At 38.0% G+C, this 18129-nt stretch overlaps 1 protein-coding gene across 14 annotated transcripts in view; it reads right to left on the bottom strand.

Annotated features, from left to right (window-relative positions):
- The window catches only part of ANKAR (ankyrin and armadillo repeat containing), a 57475-nt gene that overhangs the window by 26676 nt on the left and 12670 nt on the right, over positions 1-18129 (bottom strand). For 11 of the 14 annotated variants that reach the window (XM_072961292.1, XM_072961293.1, XM_072961291.1 and 8 more), the window contains 7 exons: positions 16574-16754; positions 15292-15511; positions 13835-13870; positions 9715-9916; positions 6955-7163; positions 5492-5596; positions 3893-4134 (listed from right to left, as the gene is read on the bottom strand). In XM_072961292.1, the coding sequence (XP_072817393.1) occupies positions 3893-4134; positions 5492-5596; positions 6955-7163; positions 9715-9916; positions 13835-13870; positions 15292-15511; positions 16574-16754 (1195 nt within the window). The remainder of the gene's footprint in view (positions 1-3892; positions 4135-5491; positions 5597-6954; positions 7164-9714; positions 9917-13834; positions 13871-15291; positions 15512-16573; positions 16755-18129) is intronic. The other 3 variants (XM_006209989.3, XM_072961285.1, XM_072961287.1) reach the window with 3 other exon arrangements.

Genomic DNA, 18129 nt, shown 5'->3' with positions numbered 1-18129 from the left:
GGTATAAAGTTTCAAAAATTAGAAGGCAATGATGAACAAAGAATCATACCAACAAGATGTTTGACAGAAGTGGTCTATTGGTGAGGTAAAAAGGAAGAAATAGACTTTGCTTTGTGGAGAAGACACAATCTACATTACGAGTACTACGTACCAGTCTCTGCTGACTACAGGGAAGTAAAGCTGAAAGGACCCATGTGTACAACTCTGTAGCATATGTCTTATTCTTGCTAGCCCAGAACATGGCTCTGGACCCTTTCCCACATAAATTTTCTGAAAATAGCCAGACCTGAAAGAACTCATCTAATTCAAAGTAAGTAATGATCAAAAAGGAACTAGAACAGGATCTGTCCAAATATAAGAGAAAAAGCAGGGAAAACTTATGACAGATAAAGAATGCTTGTCAGAAAAATATGTCACAAGGTAGATGAAAAATTTTAACCCAAAATGGTATATTATTATCAATGAAAAAAAATAAATGAGGCAATCACCTCTATAAAACAAGGGTGCAGAGGAGAGACACTAGTGCTCAGGGAAGATTTTTTGAGACAAGGAGAGGTGAAATATGAGCTGGAAAAGCTCAGGAAAGATGTGGAAAGAGATAAAAGCTGAACTGTAATCCACACAAAAATAAATAATGCCAAACAACAAAGCAAAAGACAAAGAGGATTGGATTGAGGGGAAGAAATGAAGTAAAACAAAACAATGAGTGGAAACAGACTAGAGAGAAAATGATAACTATTGGGAAAAAGTGACATAATGCACAGGTAACTGGTGCTCCCAAAGAGAAGTGGCTAGTCAACTTGGTGATGAGTAAGTTCACTATTCAGTTTTGACTTTCATCTTACAGCAGTACTTCAACACTATTGAAGGAATCTTCCCTCTTTGGAACACTTGCTTCATTTGGCAGATAGGACAACGGATTGCTCAGGTTTCCTCCTGCCTTACTGCCCATTCCTTCTTAGTCTCCTTTGGAGTCCCTCCAGGTATTTCAGCTTCCCACAGATCCTGGTGACTCAACTTTCAAAAAATAATGCAGCATATGACCACTTCTCACCATTGCCACTATCACCACCCTGGTTCAAGACACTGTTATCTTCACCTGGATGACTGAAATGGCTTCGTCTTGCTGCATCCACTCTTACCCCCCTATTTAAACACAGAGAGTAGAGTGATACAAATCTCTTCACGGAAATTCCCAGAACAAAATCACTCAATGGCTTAACATATACAGAGTAAAAGCCAAGGTATCTAACAATTATCTACATGGCCCTACATGATATGTAGTCCACCGTTGACCAGCTAAGAGCGTCTCCTATTTCTCTACCCTCAGCTACTTTTGCTTCACTTGCTATTCCTTGAACACGTCAGACATACTCACTTCATTTACTTTGCACTTGTTTCTTGTGCTCTTCCCAACAGAAAAACATGGCACACTTCCCCGTCTATTTTAGGTTGGTGCTCAGATGCCAACTTCTTAGTGAAGTATTTTTCACCAAGCTCCCCCTCTTCCCTATTCTCGTCTAACATACTATATATTTGGTTTGTTTCTTTGCTTACTGTCTTGTTACCCTCAACTAGAATAAAAACTCCAGGAAGGCTGGGATTTTTGTCTGTTTTGTTCACTGCCATAACCCTAGCACCTGGAAGTGGTTTTCCATATAATAAACCCTCCAACAGCACTTGTTAATGAATGAACTGAAAGAATACTACAGAAAAAGTATTTTAAAACATGAATTCAAGAAAACATTTTGAAAATAAAAGAAGATGGATTTACATGTTGGAAAGTCACACCAAGCCCCAGGGAAAATAGGTAACTAACACTGATGCTTAAGTCCTGGACTTTAAAGATAAAACAAAAAAGAGGAAGAAAACACTGCTCATACGGTAGGAGATTTTTAAAAAATCAAAAATGATAACAAAATATGACAGAACTAAGATGAAACATGTCACATTAATAAACGTAAATGAGCTATATATACTCAATGAAAAGTGAGTAATAAAGCAAATCGAAATAAACTGCATACAAGGGACACATTCATCCTAACTCTGGGTGATTAGAATCACTGGAGATTATAAATTCTAAATGGAACTATAAAACTAACTGACTAACTCTGGATATGGGCCTGGGGGAGGGGCAAATTTCTAATATATTTTCCAAATACTGATAACAAACCAACCAGCAAGACATAAAATTGCTGGGAAACAAGCTGCTGGAAAAGAAGCCGCTGGAAAACAAACAGCTGGAAGACAAGCCGCACCTAAATTTCCATGGGCTTAAAATATTATATTCACACTTGTTTGCTTAAAATGCACATGCTTGCTTTATTTTAATGTTTTACGTAGTAGATGACCTATATATAGCACGTATTATGCTAAAGGAAAATTTGTGGTGAGCAATCCTGAGATTGACCGTAAGGGCACGAAGGAGGGCAGATATTTCCTTAGGGTGAAACAGTGGATGGTCCTGGAAAGCCAGATCATCCACTAACAGAACTTTGTTCTGGCATGAAAGCATGCGGTTAAGCCCAGGGGAAATATTTGCTATCTCGAGATGTCCTGGAGGCAATAACAGGATAGATTTAGAAATTTTGCATACCCCGAGGAGGGTGATTGTGCCTGGAAGGGATAGGCCTGAAATTAATCAATTGATCAGCAAGCAGAACTAGGTGTTTATCGCATAGAATTTCTAAAGCCTCTCCTCTTTGATCACATATTTTTTTCTGCGCTGTATACTCCCAATAAATAAGATGTCGACCAGGCTTTCAGGACTATCAATCCACAAGATCTTGAGTCCCCTGGTCCCATCTTTGCTCTTTACTTTGTCTTTTTGTTTCTTAAGTCTTATGTCACCCGTCCTCAGACACAGCCCCGAACTGCGCTGGACGCAGTATAAAATGACTCGGAAAAATTAAAAAGGATGGGCAAAGCCAAAGTAAATATAAGAGCACACACAAAAAAACAAAGATCACAAACCCAGTTTTGAACAAGAAGAATTCAGGGCAAAAGTATTACACTTGACAAAAAGGGTATATTTTACAATGCTAAATGACTCAATCCATAATGAAGAAGCATCACCTGGAGAAAACTATAAAAATAACCCTATTTATAAATATCTCAAAAATGTCTTAGCCAAAACACTAAGGTTTTATTTGAAAAAATACAGCATGGCAAAGATTGGTGTTCACAAAAAATACAATATTCTTCTAATTCTTTCTGGTACACAATTAGGCATTTCCGAGCCAGAATGGAAATAGTCAAGACGGTAGTGTTTCTTGTAATATCTCATAAACAACAAGAAGCAGTCACATCCCCTAGAGCTAAATAGGTAGGTGGCCTGTCTTCCATGTTGTCCCAGGTGATAGTCCTACCAGATACTTTTGCTGAGAAACACTCTGCCCTGGGCCTCTTGCACGCCTACCAGTATTGTGAGTGTATCAAGACTGTGACAGCTCTTTCACCTGGGCCATTTCTCAGGCTGTTTATGTAGCTATCACTCCTGAAAGGCGTGGTAACATCTACCTCCAGACAAAGAATAGGCCTGCTTACTGGTTGCTACCAAAGTGATGGGTTTCTTAAGCTCAAGGTTCCTAGATGTGGCACAAACCCAGCGTGCAGGAATGATCTACCCGGGCCCACTGCGTCGCCCTGTGAGACCTCGGGGCGGGAAACACACAACCCTTTGCTCTGCTTGCTCTGGTACCGTCTTGTTCTTGTTTACTTCTGGCCTTCATGGGATTGTGGCAGGTTTGCGCTTTGCCATTTTCATTGAGACTGGAGTTCTTCCCTCAGAGTTTATGAGAGCCACTGCATAATGAAATGGGTATGTATCTTTCTAGCTTCTATATGAGAGAATTATTGTCAGTCAGAATGATGTTTTATGAAAAGAACTTACATGCTTGGCAATGACATCCTTGTTTTCAAGTTGAGCAATATCGTACAGAATGACGGCACACCGAGAGTGTAGTTCAGGTTCCTCAGAAACCAGCAGGTTGATCAAAGCTGGAATGGCTCCTGCCCCTACCAGAGAGTGCACTACACTTGGGTGGGTTGAGATATTACTCAATAACCCAACTGTTTTGCACTGTAATTTTATTTTGGAGCTTTTTAATAGATTGATTAAAGCAGGAATGGTGCCTGCAATGAAGAGATCAAGAAAAACATGAGCTGCTTGCAATCATATACTGTCAATTTATCATGATAAGATTTAAATAATGTGTATGGGCTTTGTCATATAAACAATTATCAAATAATTCTATAAAATATTTATTAAAGTTATTTAAAACTTCTCAAATGCATTTTTCTGTCTCATCTACATTATAGATAGCTCTCATTGTTTACATATTTGGTTTTCACATGCACACAATCACATACTTCATATTGGCTACACTAAGCCACCTTTGAAACACTGAATTTTGGCTTAAGATTATTGATAAATAAATTCTTTGAGCTACCATTTAGTAGAGTTCAGTTTTGGTTATTGTATCAACTTTGTGCGGCAGTGCCTTGTGCAATTATTTGAGCATTTTATATTTTACCCATATTGTATACAAGCAACTGAAAAATGAAAATTGCTGAATCCAATAAAAAGCACCCTTAGCCTCATTAGTAACAACTGGTTGAAAGATGGAATCACTGAGCATGGTGAAAATAGAAAATCTGGCTTCAGTTAGATGCTTGTTACTTCAGTTCAAAGTGAAAGAAAAGAGTATGTTATAGAGCATACATGACATGCTGAAAATACAATGGGTGTAATTAAGGACGTATGTATGTACTTAGCTTCCTGAAATGAAAACTCCATATGACTTGTTTCTCTGCCATTCATTTTTCAGATAAAGAGCTTTCTGTTTATGTTTTTAGGAACATATTAGTGGACAACCTATAATAATTTTTTCATTCATTCATTTATTCATTCAACAAATATTTATGAAAACATCTCATTTGTGCTCAATATTCACATCAGAATAATGTCTATCATGGACAATGTAGATAGGACATTCCTGTCATTTCAGAAAGTTTTAATGAGAAGTGCTGTTCTCAAAACAATCCTATGAGGTGGGAACTATTTCATTAATAAGGAAATTAGGTGTGGAGAGGGTAAGTAATTAGCCTAAGTTCTAAATGCGGAGCTAGTTACAAACCCAGACTTGACTGCTATTTTTAATAAATAAACTGTACAAATACAGAATAGGGATCATTTCTCAGTGAAAGTAAATTTAAGAAGTAGTATGGTGAAGTAACTTAATATAATTTTTAAATTTCCAAACTTTTAGAGAAATAAGATTTATATAGTTTTGGATCCTGTGTACCTTCTACTTGGAATATAAAATATAAAGTTGACAGGTAAAGGAAATGATCTTAGAAAAAAGGAGAACAGAAACTTAAAATCAACTAAAAAGTCTTCTTCACAATTAAAAATACATTTTAAAGTGCCTGAATATATTTCTATATAAAAAAGCATGAGCTAAAAGTTAGTTAATAGATTTTATATCACCTGCATCCAAAATAGATTCCCAGTATCCATCATTTGCTAAGCAGATTACTTCTAAAGACATGATGGCCATCATCCTTCGTTTATAGCTCTCACACTGCAGCATTTCTGGTAAATATTCAACAGAAAAATATATGTTGTTCAACAGAAAAATTCAGGTTGTAATTTCCCAAGAGGTAATGGAATATAGTGGTTCTTTGTCCCACCCTTTCCACTTTTCTGAGTTTCTCTCTCCAGATATTTCCACTTTGGACTCTTTCCCTATACCGTCTGTGATTTAAATAGCTCCATGTTTCTAAATATTTATACACAGTTACCTTTTGCTGTATCAATTTTAGACATCATTGACTGACTTCATGTTATGGTAAATGAGAAACTAGTTCTTCCAACACTGCCCTACCATTTCCCCATATTTGTAATTTTTAGTTAAATGTTTAATACTTACATTATAATACCTATACAGATATTATTCACAGCTAAGCACTGCAATGCACTACCTTGAATCTCCTTGCTTTTGCTTTTCCCTAAGGTAATCATTTCCTTATGTTATTTCATCTGCTTAGTTTTCTTTGTACCTATTGGTAATTCCTCCCACATTTTCCCTTTGGTCGGAGTATACAGTTTCCATTCTGGGACTTCCCTTTGCTGTTATCTTTGAAATTCTTTTGGTTTTCTCTTAGGTCAGATTCCCGGTTTCTTGTTTGTTGCAGAGAATTCCCTCCCGCGTTAGACCTTTAGGTCCTTCTTGGCTAGCCTTTGTGGAGATCACTCCTGACTGGCACTACCAGTTCAAACAGAATTTATCAAAATATGAGGAAAGGAGGGGAGGGTATAGCTCAGTGGTAGAGTGCCTGCTTAGCATGCATGAGGACCTGGGTTCAATCCCCAGTACCTCCATTAAATAAATAAACAAAGCTAATTATCTCCCTTCAAAAAAATTAAAAATAAAAATAAATAAAATTTTAAAAATATGAGGAAAGATGTTGCTGAATCTGTCTCTAAAATTAGAAGGTGGGGAATGAATTTGAAGGAATCTTATCTTTTCCACTCAACTTTTTTTTTTTAATGGAGGTACTGGGGACCCAGGACCTCATGCATGCTAAGTATGTGCTCTACCACTGAGCTATTTCCCTCTCCCTCCACTCAATCTTTCATTTCCTCTTTCCTTTTTTTTCTTTTTTCTTTTGGAATTTCCTTTCTCAATAGAGAAGAGGATGGTTGGGCTTTTGGAGAAAGTTGGAAAATAAAATATAATTGTGTAAAATAAAGTCTGAGTTATTCTTTTATTTTTAATTTAGAAATAAAACTACTTTTGCACACAAAATAGTTCAGTATTATATGTATTTCTGGTTTTAATTCAAAATATGATACATGTTTTATTTGTTTTATTTCAGAGAATGTATCAATAGTCAAACTGGATAATTGGAACATTTATTTAATAAAGAGATTTTGTATTCTATACTCACCTACCAAAGTTTTCCAAACTGGGAGTTCAGGAATATTTAACTCTATTATATGCTTGAGAACCTCCGTGTGAAAGGTTAGCACTGATAAATGAATTATATTGTTTCCTTTAATATCTGTTTTTCTCCAGTTAGCACCAAGAGAAAGTAGGTACTGAATAGTGTCCAGTGCTCCTGAAGTGGCAGCAAGTAACAGTGGAGTACACTGATTCCTAAAAACCAAGGAACACATCGTAACAATTAAGCACACACAGGGTCCAGCTGTAAAACTATCCAAACTGCTGTTGGGGGAAGTCTGATTTATATCATCACCTTCTTTTCCTTACGTACTATTGTTCTGTATATTCCACATGTGAACAGATTTGCCTCCCTTGCCTTGGCAGTCCTTAGTATTTGCCCCTATCCTCCCTCCAATTTAATTATCATGCCTTATATTTTGTTCAGAAGTTGATGATGTACAAAGTTCTTAGAATACACTATCAATGAATTCTTACAACAGCTTTATGAGTGAAGGAAAAAGCAAGGTAAGTATTATCAGCCCATTTCACAAACGATGAAACTGAGGCTCAGATAGTGTTCCAACCCATTTTTTTAGACTTCCTATCAGTTCCCAAATCGCAGTGTGGCAGAAACTAACAGTTTTTCTCAAAAACCCACTATTTGCTTTTTAGATAGTGAAGATCTATCTTTTGGTTGGGCACATGGCTCTCCAGCCAAATACATTTCCCAGCTTCCCTTACAGGGAGGTTTGGCCACGCAACTGAGTTTGGTCAGTGAATGTTAGAAGAAGTTACCTGAACAAGTCCCTAAAGAGAAATGGAGTGTGCCATTGTGTTTCCTCTCTCTTTCTTCTCATGGCTAGCCTGCAGGCATAATAATGAAAGCAGGAGTTGCCGTTTTGTGCCAAGATATGGAAACCACATGTGAAGAGGCATACAAGAGGAAGTCTGGGTCCCTCACGTTGTCAAGCCACTATGCCAGCCCTGGGCCACCAATCCTGACTGCATGAGAAAGAACCATGTTTATCTTGTTTAAACTACAGATAAGTGGGAGTATCCTTGTCACAGTAACTTCAACTATATCTTAACTATCATATCTACTGACTAGCAATGTGACCTGAAGTAAACTGGGTTACTTTCTTCATCTGTAAAAGAGTGAGGGCAACAACGATCAGCTGACAGGGTTGGTATAAGGAATGAACAGGTGCTTAGCGTGGTCTCGATACATAGTTCCCCCTTCCCTTCTTTCTCACCGTATCTCCTTGCCTCAGACATTACCTTATCTTTAGACCCGGGCCTTCTTCTCTTCAGGAAACCCCTTTATCTTGCTGCCTGTCCTTGTATGCTCACCAATATCCAGCTGGCCCCCAGCCTCTGCTCTAATTTCTTTTTCTGGGCCCTAGGGAAACTTTTGTCCTTTATGAGTAAACATCTCATTTTCTCTCTTTTCTATTTGAACAAGACTGTTCTTCTGCTCCTTTCTTTTCCCTTCTCAATGGTAGGAATAAAGATTACTGCCAACACCATCATTCTGATTTTCCTCACTTGAAAAATATGCTATCAAATTATATTACCCTGTTTCCATATTGCCATTGCCCCCTGCCAGCTGGGTCCTCTTCCACATCTTTGCTCATGTATTGATTGCCTCAGCAACAGACCTCCTCCTATTGTCAGTGACTCCAACACCCATGCTAACTACCATCTGTGTTCTGATCTCTTGGTTCCTTGTCCTACCTTCATTTGTGCTCCATATTCAAACACACCAGCATGGTCACATTCCTCATTAGCTCCACAGAGATCTCAACTTTGGTAACTGTCCTATGAATCCCTTGCATCTTCCTTGCATTCACAGATAACTTCTTACTTCTACCTCTGATAGTCCATTGTTTAACTTCTTACAGTCTCCGCAGTCTTTTAGCCCCCTTCTGCTCAAAGACATATTGTCAAAATACAACAGAACCAGGAACTGAACTCAGATCCCCACATTCCATAGCTCTTTCCAGAATCTATTAGTCAGAGAATCCATTAGCCAGAGACCCTGGTTTCCCAAAAGCTTTCTCCACACACACCTCTGCCCCAACCAAGGCAAGATTTATTTCTTCACTGAACAATAATGGACAAGTTACCTGAAGACCCAGATATATCTGAAACCACACCTAAATCAAAATAATAGCCTGGTATTTAGACTGCGAGCCAAGAGTGTGTATACCTTTCAGGAGAAAGTATACCTCTATCCTAAAGGCTGGTACTCAGCTAAACCATGAAATAGAACACTGGGATGTTTCCCTACTGCAAAGTTTAACATTCTTCTTTTTAATGTATTTCTCTTCTGGAACCATTAGATAGTTTCCCGTTGTCCAAGGTCTAGCTAGCTTGGTCTGGAGCCCTTAGGTGGCTTTCTGGTTGCATAGGGTCCAGTTTAGAAAACAACTTTCTCCTCCCTTGTCTCATGCTTCTTCCAGGACACCAAGTAGTTAACCTGATAAACTAATCTGTAGAACCAAAGCATTGGGAGAAAGTTAGGAAAAACTTCCTAGGGTTTACTCCTTATTCTTCCAGAAAATGTGCGTAGTTTAATAGAAGTTCCCATCTTTATAAATTCTAAAGGTAAGTAGCAGGAGAAGACAGTGACCAGAAAGGATGAGCAGGGTAAGCCTGACACAGCCTTTCAGATCAATCATAACATCCATTCCTCTTAGTGTCAGTGTTTGGGGCAGGCCATGAAAGCAGAAATTCGTATTTTCATAAACGCTTAATAACTTACTCAGCTGTTGCCTCAGCTTCTAGTAAAGTGGGATCCTTCCTACAGAGAACAATTATGATGCAGATATTGTCATAGAAAGCGGCAAAGTGAATCGGCATCCAGCCTCTTTTTTCCGAAAGCATGTAATCAGCTTTGAAACACAGTAGACAGATGGTTGTTTCTAATGAGCAAGCCTGTGCTGCCAGGTGTAGAGGTGTTGGACCTAGAACGATGGGCAACTACTTCAATGGTCAAAGCTTTAACATTCCTAAAAAACATGCCTTTTTGATATACAACCACCACCGAGCTTAGCATTGTGTGATATAAAAGCTCCAAGAAGAGCACTAAAAGGATTAATTTAGGAAATTCTGTATTTCTTTATTTTACTCACGATGTTTGACCATTAAAATGAATACTACTTTATAATAAGAATAAATAACACTGAAAATATTAAATATTTGAAAAGTTAAGATAATGTCTTGCTATAAACTATTTCTTATTTAAATTATTTTCCATTTTACTCAAATGTTTTGTAGGAGGAGATAGGATTCTTTAAAATTGAAAAAAAAATATATGCTCATAAAAGGCTTCTGTGTCACGAAATCCAGTGAGTGTTTTTCAATTCTCTTCTTACTTCTCAACAGTAAGTTGAACACTTCTTCCACTTTAAAATGGTTTCTTCCCTTGGCTTTTGTGATATGAGATTCTCCTACTTTTCTCCAACCTCTCTGGCTGCTTATTTGCTGACTCCTTTGGGACTTTTTCACTGTCCTGATGTCTAAATGAGCCTCAAGATTTTTATCTTCTCAATGGCTTCATTTACCGTATCTCTACACACCACTTCAAACTTCAAATACTCAAAACTGAACTCCTATATTTCCCTCCAGACCTGATCCTCTTTCACTGCTCCCTAAATCAGCGAAGGTTATCATCATCCAGCAAGTTCTGCAAACCAGAAACCTGAAAGACTCCTCTCATTTCATTTCCATAACCAGTCCATCACCAATTCTAAATGTCTCTAGAGCTTAATCTTTACTGCCATCACCACCCTACTCTAAGCCATACTCACCTCCCAACTGATATCCGCTTTGTTCTTGCCCCTCCCAATCCATTTTTTCAAAATATAAATCTGATCTTTTCCCCTCCTTGCTTAAAACTCTTCTGTGTCTTCCTAAGGCCATCTGATCATGAGCACAGGAGAAGGATGCACTGGCTCCAACTTAACCTGAATCACTCCCACTCCAAAAAAAGAAAAAACAAAGCATACACACTTCGTTCTCTTCATTCAGGCCTTCTTGTAGCTCAAGTGTAGGGTGACCGACCGCATGTTCCAGGTTGCCCAGGAAAACACTGGTCTATGCTTGTTGCTCCAGCACAATTATTATTAGTTCCCTTCCATTTTCAAACTCCCTGATTTGGATGATGAATTATCCGGTCACCCTGGGCTATTCCTGCTGTCTGAAAGCTTCCTTCTCCCAAACACTTCCCTGACCAGGGTCTACTTAAGTCTTATTTATTTCTCAGCCAAAATGATATTTCCTCAGTGAAGCACTGTTTCTCTTCCAACTCAGAAACTCCCAATGGCCTCCTGCCTGCCTTAGTAGTCTAAGGTTTATATCATAGCCCTTAATAATCTGTAACATTTGGCCCCAATCTATTTATTAAAAATTACTGCTTAGTCTTCCAGTTTCTGGTCTGGCATGTAAGAAGCTTAAAAGTCCCCAATCCATTCTAACAGCAAGTAAAAAGCTGAACCACCTGAAAAAACATCTCTTCTCAGATCCATCAGAGAGGTGAGGTCACAGGGCAAAACTGCTGCTCCCAAAATTGGAGAGATAGACAGACAGATACAGAGAATCACAACTTGGTGGAGCAGACCCAAGAGCAGAAACCTCCACAGGAACAAGTGGCAGGGTAGGAAAATCTGAACTGCAATTGACAAATTGCTGGTGGCTCAGTACGGACAAGTCGGAGACTTAAAAACTCCAGGGGGACCCCATGCTTTAGTGAGTTTTACGTCCAGGAGCTCAATCAGGTCCTCAGAGTGAATATCAGAGAAAAATCCCTCGTGCCTTCAGCAGTGGAAGAGGGAAAGGAACCATTTTGAAATACACCAGAGCATTCCATCTTTCTTAACAAGGCCAGTCCTCAGGAGAAACTATTTCACCAGCGCCTAACCTACTGAGGTTTTATCAGAGCCCAACCTAGCTGGGGGAAGGGAAATACATAACTACAGCCCCCTCTAGCCTTCCTGATCCACCTAAGGGACAGGCAGGGATGGAGAAGCAAGCTGAAGTTCGTGATTCAGGAGCACAGGCTCCCCAAAAGACAGAGACCTGATCACAGGACTATAGAACATGTTGGTTCATTTCAATCAATGAAAGGTAATTAGCTGCTCTCAGCAGGAGAACCACATCAAAATGAACTGTTTTCCCTAAACAACACTAACCCTCTTCTCTCCACCTTCCTCCAAAAAATATTTCAGCACAACCCAGGGACAGGAATACTATTTTTATACCCCTCTTACCACTTTAAGTGTGCTTAATAGAAATGCAGGATCTTGGCTCCCATCCAGGCCCTCTGAATCAGAGCCTGCATTTAACAAGATCCCTGGGTGATTCCTATATACTTGAAAGTTCATCCCAGAATAGCGGGATAAAGTGCCTCTCCTCAACATGCAATGTCTAATGACATTTTTGATTGTCACAACTGGGGTGGGGGTTGCTCCTGGCATTTAGTGGGTAGAAGCCAGGGATACTACTAAACATTTTACAGTGCACAGGACAGCCCACAATGAAGAATTACTAAGCCCACAATGTCAGTAGTACTGAGGCCAAGAAGCACTATCCTAAGACATACTCAAATCAGGGAATTCTGAAGGGGTTTATATAATCTGGAGAAATTATTCTCGGGTAGGGGAACCCTGGTCTAAAGAACCGATTATCAGTTGAAACCCGAAAGCCATTTTTATCTCTCTTTTCTTTGAATTTCTATAGGATACTGCTATATATTAATTATGCCAGTGACTGTGATAATAGGTAATAATACATCACCCATTGCATTTAAATTTGAATTTGTGCTACCCTGTTATTTGTCCGTCATGCATTCATTCAACAACTATTCCTGAACAACTACTAATGCCAGGCTTCCTGGGCACTAGGATACTATGGCAAAGTAAACCAAATCCCTGACCTTATGGACTTTATGTTCAATTGAGGGAGTCACAATAAACAAATTACTATTGTACAAGGTAGCCATAAGTGAGATTTAGGAAAGAAAAAAAAATAGAGCAATAATGCAGGAAGCGCACTATTATTACTCAACTGCAAATTCCTACAGGGTAGGCGGGCCAGATAAGCTTCCTTTTTCCCCTTCAGGCCCACACACCTCCCTTTACCACCCTCCCTGCTCTCTGCCTCTGTAGATTTAGCAACCCATCCTTTGGCTTCTTGTCAGTAGCTGCCAATGGGGAGCCCTGGCAGGAGACTGAAAGAGGAGGAGAATGAGGTCAGGAAACTTATCCTCTCTGAGGTCATCTCAGGTTAGCTGTTCCTCCACCAGTGGAAGGTGGTTGATTTGAATGACTATTGCCCTCCCCTTACAAAATTTAGGTCTTTGTTAATGGTTTCTTTAAAATTAAGCCCTCCTGAAATTATCTCATATGGAGTATGAAGGTATAGCTTTTAGGTATAGATACAGGAGGTGTATCTTTTAAAGTTTTTTTGTTTTCTTCATGCACAGTACTTAGGTTAAGTCTCTCACCTCAGTCAGGAATGAGTCATTCCTCAGACCTCACAGACTGTTACTGTCGCTAGATGGCAGCATATTTAAATAGTATCGTCTGCTTTTTTTTTTTTTCAGACATAAAATCCACTTTGGGGTCTGAGTTTACAAAGATAAGTAGAGGTAATTTGCAAATTCCACAGTTAAAAAAAAGAGCAAGAACCCTCCTCCCAAAAAACTTAAGAGGAATATGAGTAAATAATCATGGGTGGAAAAAAATTATACTTCAAAATGTATATAAAACATCATGTGTTATTCTCATGTGACAAAGCATTTGTGAGATTATATATTATAAGAAAAGGTTTAATATATGTAATGGACTTTTTAAAATGCACCAAATATGTTACTTATGTCTTACCATTTCTTTCTTTTTTCATGTCCATTTTTGGTGACTCTGTTTTCAAAGGGAATACACATAAAAGTTTGATTATTAATACGCAGAAGTTTCCTAAACTAGTCAAAATTGACTCATATGAAGGAGAACAAAATGACTATGCTTAGATGCAGCTGACAGGATTACATCAAACAGGACTGAGTGTAACTTTCTGGCCAAGCCATGTGGGCACGTGCATGCGCCTGACATCGCATCAGAGCAGACCTGGAAACGCTGCCTTGCAAGCGACTGGCGGAAACTCACAGGGGGCAGTTTTGTGTAACATGCGGACATTGCCAGTAGTTAAGCATTTTCTATACTTCAAATTCTACCCAGTTCTCAGACAATGGAAATCCAAGTAGTCACAGGATGAATGAGAGATGTTAATTTACAAAAAAAAAAAAAAAAACCTAAAACAAAACCCTACATATGCTTAAAACATAATGTTTTTAAGTAATAGGTCACCCATTGCATTTAAATTTGAATTTGTGCTCTATTTTAACTAAGTTCATTATATATTGAATGGTTTAATTAAGCTATAGGAGCATCTTGATATCAAAACATTTAAATTATACCGATACAGTATGAAATTTATCAGTAGTCAATAGGACTAAAGCCAAACATTTTGTTTTGGTGTGTGAAGATTTATCACAGCTTCTTAAGATAGCAAGTTAAAATATAAAATCTCCATTCTTATTGCCAATACTGTTGCATCAGCCATTCCTGACACTTTATTTTCCTCTTCAGTTCTGGAGGGCTTCTGCTTTCATTTTGAACTTTATTACTTTTATACCGGTTGCATTTGTTCCAATATACAGATAAATATGTACGTATATCTACTAATCAGGAAAAATTTGCTTTTTAAAGTTTAAACTAGGTTAGCCTTGAAGGGTCATTAATCCTAAAAATGATGATTATAGAGGTATTTTTGTTATTAAATACAATTTAAGTTTCTGTAGGATGAAGAAACTATTGCCTGGTTAAGAACCTGGGATAAGAAGTGGATGTTCTGCTGGGATCTCTATCTCCTGTTCTCAGAATTTCTACATTACATCATTGTATATTAATTATGTCAGTGATTATCAAACATTACCCTGAATTCATCCATTATGCATTCATTCAACAACTATTTCTCAAGCACCTACCAATACCAGGCTTTCTTCTGGGCACTAGGATACCATGGCAAACAAAATAAACCAATCCTTGCCCTTCGTGGAACTTACATTCAGGTGAGGGAAACACAATAAACAAATAAATAATACCATACAAGGGAGCAATAAGTGACACTTAGAAAACTAAAAAGAGCCCCTCAGAGATAAATCACAAAAACCTCAGCTTTGCTCTAGGCACCAATACCAAATTTTAACCTTGCTCTAAAGTCAACATGCAGTGAATAGGGGTAAGTAAAAGAAAACTTTTTTAATTTAAAAACTGTATGGTACCTTGGCTAACCATAGTAAAGCGTCTCTGGTTGACATTGAAGTTGGCATTGCACAGCTGACATACAATCGGAACTCTGTTGTGTAGAGCAGCATGATGGAAAATAGCATAACCTGCCTCATCCGAAATATTGATTGTTGAGCTTGAGGTTTTACGGCTAAATGTATGGAAAATAGCAGATAATCCTCTTTCAACAGCAGATTTCATACCAAATGGGATACTCTAAAATTATTCGGAAGACCAGAATTAGTTTTTTCAAAATACACCTAAAGTTTAGTTTAAGGAAAAAAAGGGAAAATGAAATATAATAACATAATCACATGATTAGGGCTCAATTACAGTTGAATTTTCACAAGAGCCATGTGGAAACTGTCCCACTGGGCAATGAATTTGTTAGAGCTATAAAGAAACATCAAGAACTTTAAAAAATATTTTGGGGAATTTTTTTTTCCTTCCTTTTTTTTAAGAGAGAAGTTATAGACCTTTCTTCTCTGGAGAATTAAAACAGGGTAGACAAACACCTTTCTGGAATACTTAAAAAGCAAGTAAACATCACTGAGTTCCTTCTCTGATTTAAGAACAATCTAATTTAGAAGTCTAGAGTCTTGAAATACTTAGCTATAGAAATACAGTGTGTGTTCTTTGCTCTATAACTCAAAGTAGAGAGATAAAAATGTCACACTCAGACATTCTGATTACTCAGTATTTAAAAATTAAGCTAAGCTCACAGTTTATCAAAGCTTAAAATTTATGGACATTACAACAAATAAATGGTAAGTGCCAACATATCCTTTGAAATTGGTGAGCTTACCACTTAATTTATCAGTTCAAGGCGTATTGAAACAGATAGCGATCTGATTCAGGATGCCAGGTTTGCTCCTTAAGTTTAGTCCCCAGGACTGACTTTGCAATTTACTAGCTGTGTGATTTAGGAAAGATCCTTAATTTGCTGCACCTCAAATTTCTCATTTGTAAGTTAGGAATAATAATAGCACTAGTACCTTCAAATAATTTGTTGAAAGGATATATAGCAGTGCCTGGCATACAAAATAAGCACTCAATAAATATTAGCCGTTACTAGGATTAATCACAATTCCATTTCTAAACAGGTTGTTTTGTAACCCAGCCAGAAATTTGAAATCCAAAATTGTATAGCTTTTTAGCTGCAAAAATGTAGATTCTTAATTACATATTGAAGACTATTTAACCTGTTATTTATCCCTATGATAAAAGTTTGAGATATATAATTTCTTACAGCAAAGTATATGGTAGTCACTAAAATACCTTGCATTTCATAGCTTTTTTGAAACCAAATTTTTTCTTAAATTGTTCATGTAATTGAGCATCTGTCAGTGGAAGTCTTTTCAGTCTCAGAGTGTTCACTATTTCATTTATGGCTCCCCACCACTGTGTCTTATATAGTTGCTGATAGAAAGTTTCAAGCTCAAAACTGATCACATAGTAGCTATCAAAAAAAAAAAAAAAAAAGAAAGAAAGAAAGAAAAGAAAAAAACAAGTTTTTTTCTGACTTGGAAGTGATTTGCTACCTTCTTCCTATGCTGGCAAAACTTTTGCTATAACAATTATAATTTAAATACAAAACATTGTTTAAATTATACTTCATTATAAAATATTACATATTTTAATAACATAGTTATCAACTGTTATTAATCAAGTCTTTCATAACAAGTATCTTCTCTACATTGGCCTTTGTAATTGACTCTGTCCTTCCCATGCCACTGACCAGGGCACTGCCTAAAACTCACTGAAAGCCCTAACTCTGGATGAAGGAGTTCTAGGTTTACCTTCTAATCATCTGCTACCCTCCTCTTACAAAGTTATATATTAACTCTTTTAATCTAATTATGTCTGCATTTACCTTCTCAAGAGTTTACTGTGAGTCTGATTTGGAATGATGCTTTGCATAACGGTTCCTTGACTTTTACTCACTGCAGCAGTGGACTAGAGAAACCCCCCCACCAGGTCCTTGAGACATAGGAGGCAACAGCCCCAGTCCCCTCTCACTCTGGATTGGAAAAGGACAAAATTTGAATGGTTCTGCTCCCTGTGTTTGCTAATCATTACAGGTAAAAGAAAATGGTAGCTTTCCTCCACTTCTGCCCATGCGGTATCTTTCCCCATCCCCTGACTTCAGTGGTGAGTGCCTCAGCTGCTGTCCCTACCTCTGCTTAGTGGGAAGCCTCTAAATGTTACCTGGGTTTCTGCTCTAAATGCAGCTATTTAATGCTGTAATACAGTATTCTTGACCATGGTAGCCTCCTCCCATGGCTCTTCACTTTGCTGCTCAGGGACTATCAGTTCTCCTAAGGGTGCTAAGAAGTTTGTTCCATTGTGCTAATTTCCAGGGAAGTGAGGCTCCTTACCTTTCAACTTATTACATAGAGCCTTCTATACCCACATCTAAAATTCTCTTCCCGTCACTGCTAACTTTAGAGGGCTCTCTTCAATCTTACATTGACTTGGCCTTTTTCTCTGTTGAATTTCATGCTTTTAAACTATTTCCATATTTTAAAAATTCTCCCCATGTGGTTTCCATGCTCTTTCCTGGTTCTCCTCTACCTCTATCATCCCTTCTCAGTCTCTTTTTGCTCACTCCTCTGCTGCTCCCCGCCCCCTTCAAAAGCTGCTGTTCACCAGAGTTCCTGATGTGGCCCTACCCTCTCAACTACTTCCGTGACTTTAAGAAAAACGAACTCCTACATGATTTAAAATCTCAAGTCTCTTCCTCCAACCCAAATGTTTCCTCTGTGCTTTATTTCCCTTATTTACAAATTTTGGTGTCGAGGTGTGAAAATTCAAGAACACACATAAAAGATCTA

The sequence above is a fragment of the Vicugna pacos genome, chromosome 5, assembly GCF_048564905.1.
Source record: "Vicugna pacos chromosome 5, VicPac4, whole genome shotgun sequence".
Classification (NCBI taxonomy): domain Eukaryota; kingdom Metazoa; phylum Chordata; class Mammalia; order Artiodactyla; family Camelidae; genus Vicugna; species Vicugna pacos.
Note: the sequence above shows the minus strand (reverse complement) of the source record. Positions and strands in the feature narration are given on the sequence as shown.